Source organism: Misgurnus anguillicaudatus, chromosome 18 (genome assembly GCF_027580225.2).
Source record: "Misgurnus anguillicaudatus chromosome 18, ASM2758022v2, whole genome shotgun sequence".
Classification (NCBI taxonomy): Eukaryota; Metazoa; Chordata; class Actinopteri; order Cypriniformes; family Cobitidae; genus Misgurnus; species Misgurnus anguillicaudatus.
The window spans coordinates 2,047,519-2,063,282 of NC_073354.2; the positions used below are offsets into that span (position 1 = coordinate 2,047,519).

Genomic DNA, 15,764 nt, shown 5'->3' on the forward strand with positions numbered 1-15,764 from the left:
CTGTCTGTGTTGCTTCACTGTTGATTCTTGCCATCCTTCCGTTGCCAAAATGCGTGCGCATACGCTGCCACGTCATCATTGTGTACAAACAGTAAAAGGGTCTGTTAAGTTGTGTATATATACCCTACTCTGTCTTGTGGTTTATTTCTGGTGGGTCCTCGTTGATGTCTGTGTGTAACATTGTGAGTTTTTCCTTGTATTCTGTAATTAGTTCAAGTGTATTTTGAGAAAAGTCGTAAATACATTACCTAACACCTGTAAATACAAGTCACATATGAAAAGTTATATGATATAACTTACAAAATTATTATTACATGAGTTAAACGTGTATATGTTTGAAAACGTATTCAGGAAATTCTAGTTTCAAATGAATTTAATATTATAATGTAGAAATTATGACTGTTAATTTAATATATTAATTTGACTACACCATAGTTTGTTTTTCAGTGCATGTGTTTTAGCTGAATGATTACCCTTTGTATTACCATGGTTTACCTCAAATACCATGGTTAATCTATGGTCATTGTAGTGAGACCATAGTACATTTGTGGTTATTATACTTTTATTACAAATAAAACAAAAAAATCTATGCTTAGTATAGTTAAACCATGTTTAGGGACAAATCATCTCAAGTGCATTGCAGATTGTCCCCTTCTGATCTAAAACATTCACAAGTATATTTAACATAATTAGATTTAGGGCAAAAACTTTAATCTGTGAAAAGTTTAATTTTGTCAGTATACAAATTCATCGAGCCAGGAGGCATTTCTGTTTGGAATTTGCATGTTCTCCCCGTTTAAATATACTTTTTCTTCTGGGTACCTTGTTTTCCCAGGATATATGGGAGAATCTTATAGAGGGACACCTTAATAACTATTTTACTTTTACAGTAAGAAATACGTGATTAGGACAAAATATCAATAATTGTGATGATAATGACTCTAGATATTGTTTAAATCCCTCTCTTGTATTACCAACTCACATCAGATAAAACAAAGAAGAGAGGACTGAGAAAAGAACATAACAGGATGTCTACTACTGCCACGTGTTGCCACTGCAAAAGTACACCGCCTAACCTTCTAAACAAGATGTAAACAACAGGGCTGTCCTGCCAACAAAGTGTATGGTACCTGTTTTTGATGATACATTGTTTATCCAGTTTTAAGCTGAAACTTAAATCAAGTGATAAAACGATGGACATATGCAACTCGGACAGCTTAGGGGTGAGTAAATCATGGGTTTAATATCATTTTTGGCCGAACTATCCCTTTAACACGTGTGATTAAAAGTCTAGAATTTTTATGATATTATCTGAATCTACACATGAAATAAAATTGATTTTTTTTGCAGAAAACTTCTTGCATAAATTAATTTAAGCACTTTCAATGACCTGTATCTATGTATGTATATTTTCAAAAACTTCCCAGGGCCTTGAATTTTTTCCCCCAGATTCACAAACTTTCAAGGATTTCAAGGACCTGTGGGAACCCTGCCAAGGCAAAACCTGGCATGTTTGGTATCGTTGGCAACGATTCAGGACTCCAAGGAAACAAGTCCCATGAAAATACATTGAAGTTGGCGAACATTTTTTCCGACCACTAGGTGGCGCTGTGACGAAACTATGCATGCACCCTCAGCTCCTTACTGCGCACCTTCAGTTCCTAACTGTGATCACAGGACATAGTGCCGTGTCAACAGGTGTAAGTTTGGCGAAGAGACAGCCTTAAATCCATTTTTTCGCACTCTGCATAGAGTTGCTGGATGCTACATACCAAATTTCGTGGCAATCGGACAAAAGTTAGGTTGTCAGGGATTTTCAAGGCACGAACCCAAGTGCAGACACAGGTAGAAAACAAGGTACACTTTATTGTAAAAAACAAAAAACAAAACCCTCAATGGGGCAAAACCAACATGAAATAAGGCTACAGCACTGGACGCTAACTGGACTAGACTGAACACTAAACAATAAACTTGACATTTAACATATACTGGACTCGACCCGACTAAGCAACAATTAAACATAGACTCTTCTAAGCAACAATTGAACATATTACTCACAGTAAGATGACAAACGCACAAGCAAAGAACATCAAACACAAGGACATTAAATAGGAGAATTAAACGGACAAGGAGATCTGTGATTACATAACGCCTACCGTAGTGCAACACACGTTTGGAAAGGCGAGGCGCTAGAGAGCACCGTTCGTTTGAATGCGAAATACAATTTTACCACTAGATGGGGGTAAATCCTACTTATTGTCCCTTTAATGAGGGGAACAGGTGAAAATAATAACAAGTCAGGGAGCGGGTAAAAAGTGACAAGACACAGCAATTACGTAATAAGAACAGTACTAAAACCATGTATCTCCCACACAAAACATTGTACTGTCAGAATCCTGCTGAAACAGACAAGAATAAAAACAAGACAAGATACAGGCTGGATCCTGAAATAAATAATTCAAAATGGCGGGAACATTTTCATGCGGAAAATGGGGTGCAATCGAATCATCATGAGCCAAGGATTCAGAAATTTATAAGCAAAAATGTATGTGAAATTCTGGACTGTTGGTGACGCTAGAGGGTTCGAGATAGAGACTTCAAGTTTGCTGTGATGGCTGTTTGGGCTGTCCTCTGTCGGTGTGCCAAATATCATAACTTTCCTGCATACGCTTGCTTCTATATTTTGATAAATGATGGTAACCATACATTTGATGGTACCCATTGACTTAGTAATTGTATTATATATACAAACCACACACAGACACAAATACTGGGCAACTATCACTGCAACACCGAAACAATTCAGTCACTTCCTGACAGATGTGGGAATTGAACCAACAACCGTTTTGACATTTTATATGGTGTATATAAGGGACATTTATTGTGCACTTATGCCTTAAAATCTGTAAAATCATTGTTTTTGGACCTTATTAGAATTAAGAAATTATACTTTAATTTTACATTTTTGTTTGACATCCATTTGATTTTTTTACAGTACAGAACACACAAGACACACTGAACATATTATATAGATAAACACATAGCGATTTATTACATTACAAAGAGATATATTACAGGCAAAGGCCTCATCATGGTGCTATTCCTCTATTCTATGATGGAATAGAGGTGCTAGTGTAGGATAAGTAGATGCTTTAAGTATTAAGATCACACATTTCAAGATACAACATGTCACATACCATGCAATACAAACTGTTTTGACATCTGCAAAGGAGTGGCATTGCTCAGGCATGCACAGTGACCATGGACCTCCTTCCCTCTCTTTAAAAGAAGGAGGATATCTATTCTCCTGCAGGCATGTGTTCCTGTTTGGGATTTAGGAAAATGAGTAGGAATTCACAGAAGCCTTCAGTTGTTCTATTTGAAGGTCACAGGATATAATGACAAATTCCCTGAACTTTTAATAACTTTCATCAGATGAAGGAAAAATCATATTTTTGCGCACTGTGTAGAACATGTAACTCATGCTTCCCTTGAAAGAGATATCTGTAATGTTTATTCAATTAGTTTGAAGAATGTTTACCATTATATATAGTTTTAATATGAAGTGTGTCTGTGTAAACTATTTAACACTATTTTAGGCCCTACTTTAATTCCATATTGTTTTATCATTATCACGACAGGACCCCCCCATCTGAGGGTTGTCCCCCCCTAAAATATCCTTAAAATATGTGTATTGAAAATAATTTAATGATTTATAATACTTAAATAGTTGTGTAAGAAGTAAAACAATACAAATGTAAATGGAGCAACAACAAAAATTGTACTTTTACTTTTTCTTAAGTATGTTTTGTTTAAAGTATTATAGGCTAATTCGCTACATTTTAAATCATATCTGTTACTGAGTAAAAAATAAAACAAAAAAGCAAGGTGATAAAGAAGCGCCACGGATGATTGATTGATGGGCGGGGGAACGCGCAAAAAGAGTAATAAAACAACTAGTTTGAGATTTATTTTCCTTGTCCTTTTTGAACTATACTAGAAACATCTTCCCGCTGTAAAAAAGTAACTTTTTACTCTGAGTAAAATTAAAATGACTTACCTTTACATGAGTATTTTTAGACCAGTAACTTTACTTTTACTTAAGTAAAATATTATTAAAGTAACTTTTACTTTTACTTAAGTGGAATATTTTATTACTCTTTCCACCTCTGCATTGATGTGTATTAAAATTACATTTGCGTCCATTCATAGAGAAAGAGAAACGTTCTATCTGTACACATTTCTTTGCAAGTACAATTTTGCCTGTATTATTGGTGTCCCCTTCAAAAAAAATTCTTGAAATATTTTATGTTTATTGTCCCCCCAACATTTAGATGAAATTTTCGCCCCTGGCATATAGTAAAACATTCTGATACATGCAGCACAAATACATGCAGCTGCCTGCGTGTCACCGCATCCCAAACAACCCAAGATAACAGAGGTGTGTTTGACATCATGCCCGCTGTGAAGACCAGTTGGTTAAAATATTCTTGAGAGAGATTTAAAAGCATAGCCTATTAGGGCAGTCTGCTTTGCGATCGCTCACGTGTTGCATGCTCCAATCAAATTGCACTTTGTGCAAACTCACCTACTAAGCCATAAACTTGATGTACTCCATCATTCATATCTTCCAGTTTTCTTCTGAACACTTGCATCTTTTAATGACGTAAGTGTGCTCGAGTATGAAACCGTGCAGTGTGAGTGCAGACCAGCAGGGGAGTGGAGACATACCGCACTCGGCTACGGTTCTGTCTGGTTATAAAGGGTGCCTTTAATTGTAACACTGTGCTACAACCAAATCCGCTAAAAATGTTTTAATCTTAGTTATTAATTACTAGGAGTTGTTGACATGTTTCAAAATGGTGTAATATCCAGGTAACAAGACAGTGATTAAGAAAATATAAGGTTGGATTTGGTGAAATAATTAACATTACTTTCATGCCTCCAGAACACTGGATATCCAGTATCTTAACTGTAAGGTACAACATGTTGGCCCAATGGCAGAGTCCAGGGTTGTGGTGAAGGTTCAGCGGGTTCTGTCTTTCTGTCTGTAGCATTTCTAAAAGTGGTGACCACTAGCTAAACCAGCATGGAAATAATTATGCTGGTCTATGCTGTTTTTTCAGCAGGGGTAGATGTGGAGACAGGTAATGTGGCAAGTGTTTTTAGGAGAAAGAGAGGGGAAAACTTAAGCTTTCAAGTTGGACATTGCTTGTGGGGAAATAGTATTTATGAAACACTTTATTTCCACATTCTATGAAAGACATTGATACAGACAGAATTACACCAAAGTAAGCGGATAAAATGTGTATATTAACTTTTAACCAAACTATTACTCAAAAACATAATCATTATTTTTATAATGAATAATAATATGAAGAGTTTCGTTGCAAAACGAGATAAATCCATTTTTTAACATTTTTGTCAAAACATGTTTATTATTATGTTATCATGTTATTATTTTGTTTTATGATGCTACTTGGCTGTATTTTTTAAGTTATGAAGGTTTAAATCAAAACAAACAAACTGCAGTTGCATTGATGTTAATTGGAATGCACAACCAAAAAATGAGATTTCTGAACAATTAAAAAAAAACGGTGGATATCTCGTTTTGCAACGAAACTCTTCATATATTGACTATGGGTGCACCATAGTATTTCCAGGGCTCTCAGCAGCGGCCACTCAACCCCAACTAATTAGGGGTCAAGCCCAGAATGGGCGAAGACCCCTATTGTATCTGTTAGTTTTCTTCTTTTTCTTTTTCTTCCTCCGCCATTGCGGTCTATGGCAGCCTATAGAACCGTACGTAGGAAAGTTATGAAATTTGGCACACTGATAGAGGACTGTCCAAAAAGTCTCCACAGCAAATTTTGAAGTCTGTATCTCTAACCCACTAGCGCCACCAACAGTCCAAATTTGCACTTATGTATTTGCTTATGACATGGGGGTGGTCTCTTTTGACTCATTTACACCACTGTAACATTTTTTGAGCTGAGAATTGCCACTGCAAGCAGCACTCACATTTTCTTCAGTGTTCTAGTTGTCAATGCTCCTCGAGAAGAGAGGGAGAGATTACACTGAATGAAAACACAGCTTTTTTGCGCATAACTGTTATATTATTTAGTCTGAAATCAAGAGATTTTCCTAGGTTCTTTAAAGTCGCCATGAAACGGAAGTAGCGATTGCCTTATTTTCCCCGTGGTGACGTATATCCGAATGAAACGGCTTTTGACATGAAATAAGGCTCCATGGATTTGAATTTGTCCATCGAGATCTGATTGGATCGTTTGAAGTTTGGCCGTGTTGCTAATTGGTAATCGCTGCAATCTTCTCCCGGACCCCGCCCACCTGCCATACTTTTGACCGGAAGTGAAGAGATATCGTTTTGAGGAGGGAAGGAGATTTGCATTTTTGATTAAAGATTATGAGCACACACGAATTTTTAAAATAAATAATGAAGCTCACAGATAAGTCATTTGTTAATAATACCACAATATTAAAAATATATATATATAGTTTGTCATTTTAATTTCATTGCGACTTTAAACTGCTCATCCGAATTCAACTTTACTTTCTTCTGTGCCCTTTTTGGCTTGACCCCGGCATTGCTGCTTGCAGCTATATTTCTCTCAAGTTTTGCTAGAAGTTTAATTTGACCTCTATGAATTTGACCTAATGTTTATAATTAACCAGCACAAATAGAAAATGTATTTAGTTACCACTTGTAATAAACTTTTCAAATTTACCAAAAATGGTACCTAAATATTTTTGTTTAAATACATTTTAGCACATTTTAGTCATGGTGTCTCACAATAGCAAAAATAAGTACAAATGTTCTTAAGATTATCTTTAGAAGTCTTTTTAGAAACATTTTTAGTATATTAAGTACAAAACTAGTATGTGAAAATAAAGCACTTAAGTACTTTATGGAAGTGTATACTTCTTTTTCATCTGCACATACAGATTTTGCCCTGATAGTGTGTATGTCAAGCACTCTGTGTGTGAAAGAGATATAATAGGCTAGACATTTCAGATTATGAATGGTGTTTTGTGTTGTGTTTGTTGCACATTTGATGCCTTGATGAAAGGCCAAAAATAAATTCATTAATTTTAGGCAGCCTTTAAGTAAGTACTTTCCCTAGTTTTAGGTAAGCTAAAGCTTTTGGTTGCAAAGCAGTTGCTACTATTATTAAGCCTATTTGAAGAAAGAGATGTTTACTGTGACAAAATGTCAGTCCTCGTGTGATAACGAAAATATAACTAGGCCCAGACTACTTGTTCTGAGCAGGTGTCATCAGTGAACAGGCTGTAAAACTGTTGGCTAAGTTACAGACACTCATGAAAAACTGATGCTTAATTATCTGGGAAACATTATCTAACAGTAGTTAAGTTGTCATTGTTTGTGTCAAAGAAGTTGTGAATTTGTAAAACATGAGATCGTGGTTTTCTCTGTGAGTGAACGAGAATGACAGTGAACAACAATTCCAGCATATGGTTTTTTCATTGGTTGCTGCGTTAAATCTTACCCAGATACAATAGTGCTATTTTCTGATTGGCTATTATGGAGCCTCTTTCTCTTTTTGATTGGCTGATAAGTCGCAGGCTCAAACTCTAGACGCGCTTGATTTCTGCCCGGTTCCGAATCCATAGAGAGAGCGGCGTTGCGGCATATTAAATATATGATAAATAGTTTTTCTGTCTGAGAAATACAATGTGTGGCTGGAGTGCGTGAGAAAAGACAGAAATGAGTGTGAGGGCCCTGTGTTTAACAGAGGTGCACATTTATATTTTGAGACAACAGAAGCTCCCTTGGCACCTCTGAGAAAGGCATATAGCAATGTTTACATTTTAGAGGAATAAGCGTTTCAGTACTTTCTATGACGACTTCATATGACTACAGTACACTATGCAAAGACAAAAAATACAAATCTTAAAAATGTGCAGTTTGCAAAAACACTCAATGTTACTAGTAGGGTTCACCTACAGGCGTGTCCGCGTGGCAAGATACCACTTCCTCGTCACTCTCGTCACCATTACGTGTATGGCACGCCAACCAACAACTTGGGAAGTTCAACATTGTTTAGGCTGAACTTAACTAAGCACATTGGTGGATTTACTTTGATATTATGGCAGATAAAGGACCTATCTTGACTTCAATCATCATTTTTTACTTGTCTATCGGAGCTGCGATATTTCAGATACTCGAGGAACCAAACTGGAAATCAGCTTTAGAAGATTATAAAACCCAAATGGCCGATATATTAAAGAAGTATCCTTGCTTAAAAAAGGATGATTTGGACGAGATCACCAAGGTAATCTATATTTAAGGTACTATTAAAACGCAAAACTGCGATGGGTGGATTTTTGGGGGTTAAAATAGCCAGAAACTCGTGCTACTGGAAAGTTGTGAAGTGTGTTTACTAAACATTGAATCGAGCTGATGTAGCTAATACGTGTTGCTATAATGCGGGTAACTTCTTTGAGTAAATGACTATGTGAAATAAGCAAAGTAAATACGGGCTGTTTAACGGTACACTTACACGCAACTTATGCGAGCTTTCTATGTTTAAGTTAACCCTTAAAAGCATATCTTGTGTATCAAAATGTGTCTGGCTTTATGATCCTAATATTCGCAAAAGCCATTGTTCTATTTTTGCGGGCTTTTCCCTCGGGGGCAATAAAAGTGTGCAAGCCAGCATAAGAAATGTGCCATTTAACGTTATATCTGATAAAACACACACACAACACAGACGCGGTTATTAAAATCCACGTGGATTATTTAATGAGAGTTTAGATCATCGTTCTCCAATAGTTCTGTTTGTTGTGGGTCATGTAAAAATGTAATAAAGAAACCCTATTTCTCACGCTTTCGCCATGTGTGATATCAGCATTTTAGCTAGATGTCATAATCACGTGGTTTGTTATGAAATACATTTAAGTTATAATACAGACACAACATTATTAACGTATCGAAATGACGTCCTAGGTTTGGCTAATTAGTCTGGGTTTTGGGTGTGTTTGTTTGCTTAGCTGGTTAATAAGTGGCAACGCCGGTCTTAGGAATGTGGTTTTTACATTTTGTACCTGATCAAATTCACACACACTCAATACAGACTTGTTTTTTTAACGAAACTTCTTGGTACGAAAAGGCGCGTCCACGTGGATTATGTATTGAGCACAAAGCACACACGTTCTACTAGTTTTGATGGTTGGGGTCATGTTAAAAAGACCCAGTTCCTCCGGTTTTCACAGCATGTTTGATGATGCCTGGAAGATCATAAACACCATAAACATGTGTTAAGATACTGTAAAATACCTTTATATATGTTATGGACAGAACAGTAACTTGAGTGTCGAAGTAAACTGGAAGTCCTACAGTCACGTATTTATTTAGCCAAGTTAGTTTAGGTTTGGGGTGTGTTTGTGTGTGTTTGTTTGCTTGGTGGGCAATTTGGGTGTTTAATATGTTTACTGTCTGCAGACATTCAAGCTGATTGCAATCACGCAAACTTGTAGTTTATGAAGGTTTGCTTACAGTATATCTAAAACAAAACTGTATACTTTCCTGCTGTTATGACTGTCTGATCTGTTTATTTACACAACCAATATGAGTTTTAGTTTTAAGAGGAGTAAGACTATTTTGTTTATACAAACAGCAGACATATGTGTTTCTCATAGCAATCTTTGTTTTTTCATACTTAGTTGATGATACGTTTTTAGTCTTTTGTATTTATAGTCAAAATATCATTTTGTTTCACCATCAGGTTGTGGCTAAGGCGGCTGGATTAGGTGTGACCATAACAGGAGAAAAACAATTCAACATCTGGAAATGGGAGAATGCTGTTATTTTTGCTGCCACTGTCATTACTACCATAGGTAGATCATTTACATTTTTGCATTTGGCAGATGCTTTTATTCAAAGTGAATTACAGTGCATCACAACAGGGGTTTTCAAACTGATGGCAGGGACCCCCCACATATGATGAACCTTTAGCGAGGGACCCCTTTCCTAAAATGTATATCCAGATTTTTTTTATAAAGAAACATCTAGGGGCGGTTTCCCGGACAGGGATTAAACTAGTTCTAGACTGAAATAAATGTAAGAGCTGTCCAAACTGAAAACAACTTGCATGCAAACAAGGCATGCTTTTTAAAACTAGTTATTATTTTTAATTAAACTAAGGTCTAGTCCTGGCTTAAGCTAATCATTGTCTGGGAAACCACCCCTTAAGCTTTGTTGGGCTACGTCTTTTCACAATTTTATCTTTGTCATTTTGCTCTTTTCTGTTCCAAGAAAGTGACAAGATGAAAAACACTATTTTCTGTTACAAACTTTCACATAACATCTTTAGGTTATAAAAACATAAAAAATGCAAATCCATTTGATTTTCAAAGATTTATTATAAAAACTGATACATTTTTCCAGAAAATGCAATAAATCCATGACTTTTTTTTCAAAATGCTTTAAATCTATTGAGTCAATATATAAATGTGCATTAATATTTGCCATGTTATATTCATTTAGTTGACTAATGGTGTACACTGATTAAAAAAATAAATATAAATGGCATTAACCAAAACACATTTTAAGAACACATTCCTGCAGTTATACTTGGGACATCGTCGTCGCTGAACTTTTTTCACACCGATCAGCTGTAAAATATTTTGGTCTTGCTCGATTTATGTTGACTTTGCGTAAAATAATGGAAAGTTTTTCATAAGATAAGATCAATGTGTTAGCATGACAGAAGCTTGATGCTGTGGAGAGAACAAGCAACCAGCATTTTTCCGTCTCCCAAGTGCCTCTCGCTTAAATTATTAGATGTTGATGGCTTACGTTTCTTTCCCATCACAGAAAACCACCACAGGTTTATCAATGCCATCAAAGTATTATTTTGTTTTTGCTTGTTTGCTTATTGATCATGAAGTACAAGATGAGGAATACTAGGATTTCGTGTATTCAGTGTGCTGCCATTATTGTTTACAATGCAATGAATTAATGAATGAATAACACAGCGGATATTGTATTTTGTGTCAAATTAAGAATTTACTTTTAAATACTGACCTGATACAATACTGATTTTGGCGATAACTTGTTTAAAAAAAAAAAAAAAAAAAGTTTATCGAGTTTTGGAACCAAACTCTTCATATATTGTTTGTGTAGAAAATGTATTTTATGTATTTAATTTAAAAAATTTCTTTACATTATACATGTATATGTGTATTTATATATACATGATTATTATACACACATAATGTAAACAAAAACTTTTATTCTGCAATAGATTAGTTGCTATTAATAGTTATGCAGCCCTAGTGTAAATGTTTTTTCTGTGGCACATATTAAGTTTCTGCACAAGAGTGCCCTTTAGCTTTTGGGATTTTTGAGATTGTTGGTAACACTTTACAATAAGGTTCATTAGTTAATGTATTACCTAACATGAACAAACCATGAGCAAAACATTTGTTTCAGTAATTATTAATCTTTGTTATTGTTTGTTCATGTTAGTTCACAGTGCATTAACTAACATTAACACGATTTTAATAAAGTATTAGTAATTGTTGAATTTAACATTAACAAAAATTATTAAATGCTTTATCAGTTCATGATTAGTTCATGTTAACTAATGAACCTTATTGTAAAGTGTTACCAGATTGTTTTCTGTCATAAATTTTCTTTGGGAGGTGGGGGGTCGGAATAAATGCACCCTTTGGGGAGGGGAGGTTATTCACACTGAAAAGTTTGAGAACCACTTCCATAGAAATGTACTGTATGTAGACTTGAAGGCTTTTAGTATTGTAACGCTTTATAGGAATATTGTTAAGAAATGCTGTGAGAGAACCATCATACATTTTCCAGCTATTAAGCACAAATAGAAGATAAAACCCCAATTGTCTTCTTAAAATAAACATTTACAGTGAAAGAGCTGACAAAACCTAAAACCTTTTGTTGACATCATAAACTGTAGCATGGTATTACTGTATATCTCAATAAAGATCTGGCTGTGGACGGAATGAAAATGTTTTAAACTAAACTGTTTGCTTAATGATTGCAGGTTATGGTAATGTTGCTCCGAAGACTGCCGGAGGTCGTGTGTTTTGTATTCTTTATGGCCTTTGCGGCATTCCTTTGTGTCTCACGTGGATAAGTGAGATGGGTACCGTCTTTAGCGACAGAGCAAAGCGTCTAAGTCAGGTTCTTCTCCACAAAGGCCTCACTGCGGTAAAAATGTGACACTCATGTTATTTTAACCCAATATTTTCAACATATCCAAGCAAATTACTTCACATTAGGATCTCTTATTTTTTCATTTACCAAATAAACCAATATTTTTTTCCATTTATTATAGAGAAAGGTTCAGTTCATTTGCACAGCTGTATTCCTTTTATGGGGTTTCCTGGTTCACCTGATCATCCCATCATTTGTGTTTATGGCCTGTGAGCAATGGACATACTTGGAAGGCCTCTATTTTTCTTATACCACCATGACCACTGTAGGTTTTGGAGACTATGTAGCAGGTATCTAGATCACATTCAATTTAAATCTAGTTTGTTTTAGAGTGTTTTTATTTTATTTATTTTATTTTTATTTTATTTTTTTGCTTAAGAACAAATCCCTGAGATTATAATAATAATAAAAATATTGATGATAATATAACATTCTTAATAGGATACCTGCTCTCTTTAGTGGAAAAAGATTGACAAACATTGTTGTGTTATCATACAGGTGTGAACCCAGATATGGACTACCCGGCTCTTTACAGATTCTTTGTGCAGCTGTGGATTTGCATGGGTCTTGCCTGGTTGTCTCTGTTTTTCAGCTGGAATGTGCATATGGTGGTGGAGGCTCATAAAGTCCTCAAAAAAAGGAGATTGAGACGTCACAGACTTTCCATTGATGACTGTCCTGAAACCAAACCATTATTAAAAAAATCTCCAAAGCCACCACCTCTCTCTGGCGTCATTGACATCTTTAAGTTTATGTCTGAAAAGGCTGAGGACTACAGCGATGTCATCCAATCTATTAGAGCAAATGAGAAGAGGAGGAGAAATACATCTGGCACAGAGGAACCAGAACTGGCACGATCCAAAAGCTGCAGTGACATTCTGAACGGTCTTGTGATCCCACTCGAACACTCTCCCCGTCTGAAACGAAGGTTTAGCGTCAGTGCGAACATGTGCATGATCACATCTGATAAGTCAACAGAAGATCTCAACAAAAATCAAGAGGAACAGAAACTGCCAAAGGAAACCCATAAAGATTTTTGCTGTACGATAGACCCACCAGTCTTTCAAAGTCCTACACAAAACCCCAATATTACCAATAATGTTGACTCAAGGTTTTCCGTCTATAAAGTACCAGAAGACCAAATATCAGAAAGGAGAAAAAGTGCTGGTTGAAGTAGAGACTATCTGATTTAAAACATCTTTCTACAGTTACGTTCTGCATATCACGAATGCTGGAAACCATGAATTGTGCAGATCATTATGGCTGAACTAAAGATCTGAAGGGGCTAAAGCCGGTGCTATAAGACTAGGAATATGACTCCAAGACCAAAGAAGTTTTTGCCAAGTCTTCATACAGATGTTTCCTTTTCCTACTGTAAGTAAAGCTGCAAAGTTTGACTGCAGTTTATGAGACACTAAAGGGATTCGGTTCACAGAATAGAAAACGTTTAGGTAACACACAGGGTATTACAATCAGTGTGTGTCGAAGATAAGTATGTGAGCGTTGGCAAAGGAAATGAAATGCATTTCCTCCCATGCCTGGACCTTCACAGATGTTGCAGTCACTGGGTTCATACTTTTTCATTCGGTCAGATCATTTCTCTAAATAAATGTCTGCTAGAAGAAATCTCTGGCTGTTTACAATGGCATGTTGTACTGCATACTGCACAGTATATAATGTACGCAAACTGTTCTTGAATAAATAGCTTTAAACAGCATGCAGTTTTGTTATGCAATGTCTTAAAGAAAGGAAATATGTTAAAGATCACAGTTGATAATATTCCCATTTATTCATCAAACTAAGCACATCCTATTGTTGGTAGTTTAATAACAATTGTTTAGTCAGCTCAACTTTTGAAAGGTAGGGCATTCTCAGGCTTTCATAAAATTACCAACTTTTGTTATAAGGCAGGCAAACATCTGTCTAATTGTGTGATTTTGTTCATGAAATTTGTCTTTGGATTGTTTTGTTTTTTGTTGTATGTTCTATCCTAGTTTTGATGATAAAAAGTATTTTTCCACATATTGCTCTTATCTGCTGTTTTCAGACTGAAGTTGATAAACCACATCTTGTCCATTGGTTCTGCACAATGTTTAGATAATGATGACTAAACACCTGGGGCCTATACCATGAAGCTGGTTTAGTTGGTTAGCCAGCTTTGTTTAGGATTAGTTTGTGCAAATCCTGGGTTTTGGGTACCATGAAAATAGCTTTTACCAACAAGGCCTGCACATTGGCTTGGTTTTGTCAACCTGAAACTAATCCTGTAACCCTGAGTTTGTTTAACCATTTTCATGGTACGGGCCCCTGGGGCCTATACCATGAAGCCAGTTTAGTTGGTTAGCCAGTTAAGTTTAGGATTAGTTTGTGCAAATCCTGGGTTTTAGGTACCATGAAAATAGCTTGTACCAACGGCTAGTGTTGTAGTTCTCGAGACCACTTTTTTAAGGTCTTGGTCTCGTCTTGGAATCGACCGCATTTTTACTCGTTCTCGTCTCGGACAAAGAGGACTCGGAATTTTTAAAACCGGTCAAGACCACAACTGATGGCACATCACAAATTTATTTTTTATCATTAATGTTATGCAGTTTATTCAGGTTTGGCATATGATGTTGGCATTGTTTAAGCATTGTTTAAGTTTCTCCCAATGACAGTTTTTCTAATTTTATTACTAAAAACACCTGCATTGTGTTAAGTGGATGGCAAGCCATGGAAAGACAGTTCACAATAAATGGTTAAGTTGATTTCAGCTCTTTAGTGTTTGTTCACCTCTATTTGCTTATATACAAAGATAAATTCCCACATATCTGCAATGCCTTTGATTATTTTATCAACTTCTCTGATGGCGCACACACACACACACACACACACAGACAAGAAGTGTCTAATTATATGCAGTGACTTGCACTGGTCTTGGTCTTGACTTGGTCTCGGCCTGTCTTGATCATGACTTTGTCTCGGTTTAGGTGGTCTTGACTACAACACTACCAACGGCCTGTTGACATTGGCTTGGTTTTGTCAACTTGAAACTAATCCTGTAACCCTGAGTTTGTTTAACCATTTTCATTGTACAGGCCCCTGTAGTTCCTAGTTTAGGATTGGAATATTTTTAAAGGCACAATATGTAAGAGTAAGCTATTATAATATATATAATGGATTATAATGTCCAAAAACATAACATAAAACTTATATAAAAACAAGGCGTCTGACCATTACTTGGAATATAAAAGAATCAAGTACAAACAGAAAATAAGTACAAAAAAATTAAATTTCCAGGACAATGGGGCGGTTTCCCGGACCAGGATTAGCTTAATCCAGGACTAGGCCTTAGTTTAATTAGGAAATATAACTAGTTTTAAACAACATGCCTTACTAAAAACATTACCTGTGTGCATCTTGAAGTAAAACAAAGGGCCCTGATGTATTTTAAGATCTGTAAGTGAAAGTTGTTTTCAGTTTGGAGAGCTCTTAAAAGTGTTTAAATCTAGGACTAATCTAATCCCTGTCCGGGAAACCGCCCCTAAATGTCTTCTTA

The 15,764-nt window shown here is 35.9% G+C and overlaps 1 protein-coding gene across 1 annotated transcript; it reads left to right on the forward strand.

Annotated features, from left to right (window-relative positions):
- Positions 1 to 7,645: 7,645 nt before the first annotated feature.
- On the forward strand, positions 7,646 to 14,031 carry kcnk5b (potassium channel, subfamily K, member 5b). The gene is made up of 5 exons (XM_073855504.1): positions 7,646 to 8,312; positions 9,765 to 9,876; positions 12,057 to 12,223; positions 12,351 to 12,519; positions 12,728 to 14,031. The coding sequence occupies exons 1-5, from the start codon at positions 8,127 to 8,129 to the stop codon at positions 13,399 to 13,401; spliced, it is 1,308 nt and encodes a 435-aa protein (XP_073711605.1). The 5' UTR covers positions 7,646 to 8,126; the 3' UTR covers positions 13,402 to 14,031.
- The last annotated feature ends 1,733 nt before the right edge of the window (positions 14,032 to 15,764 follow it).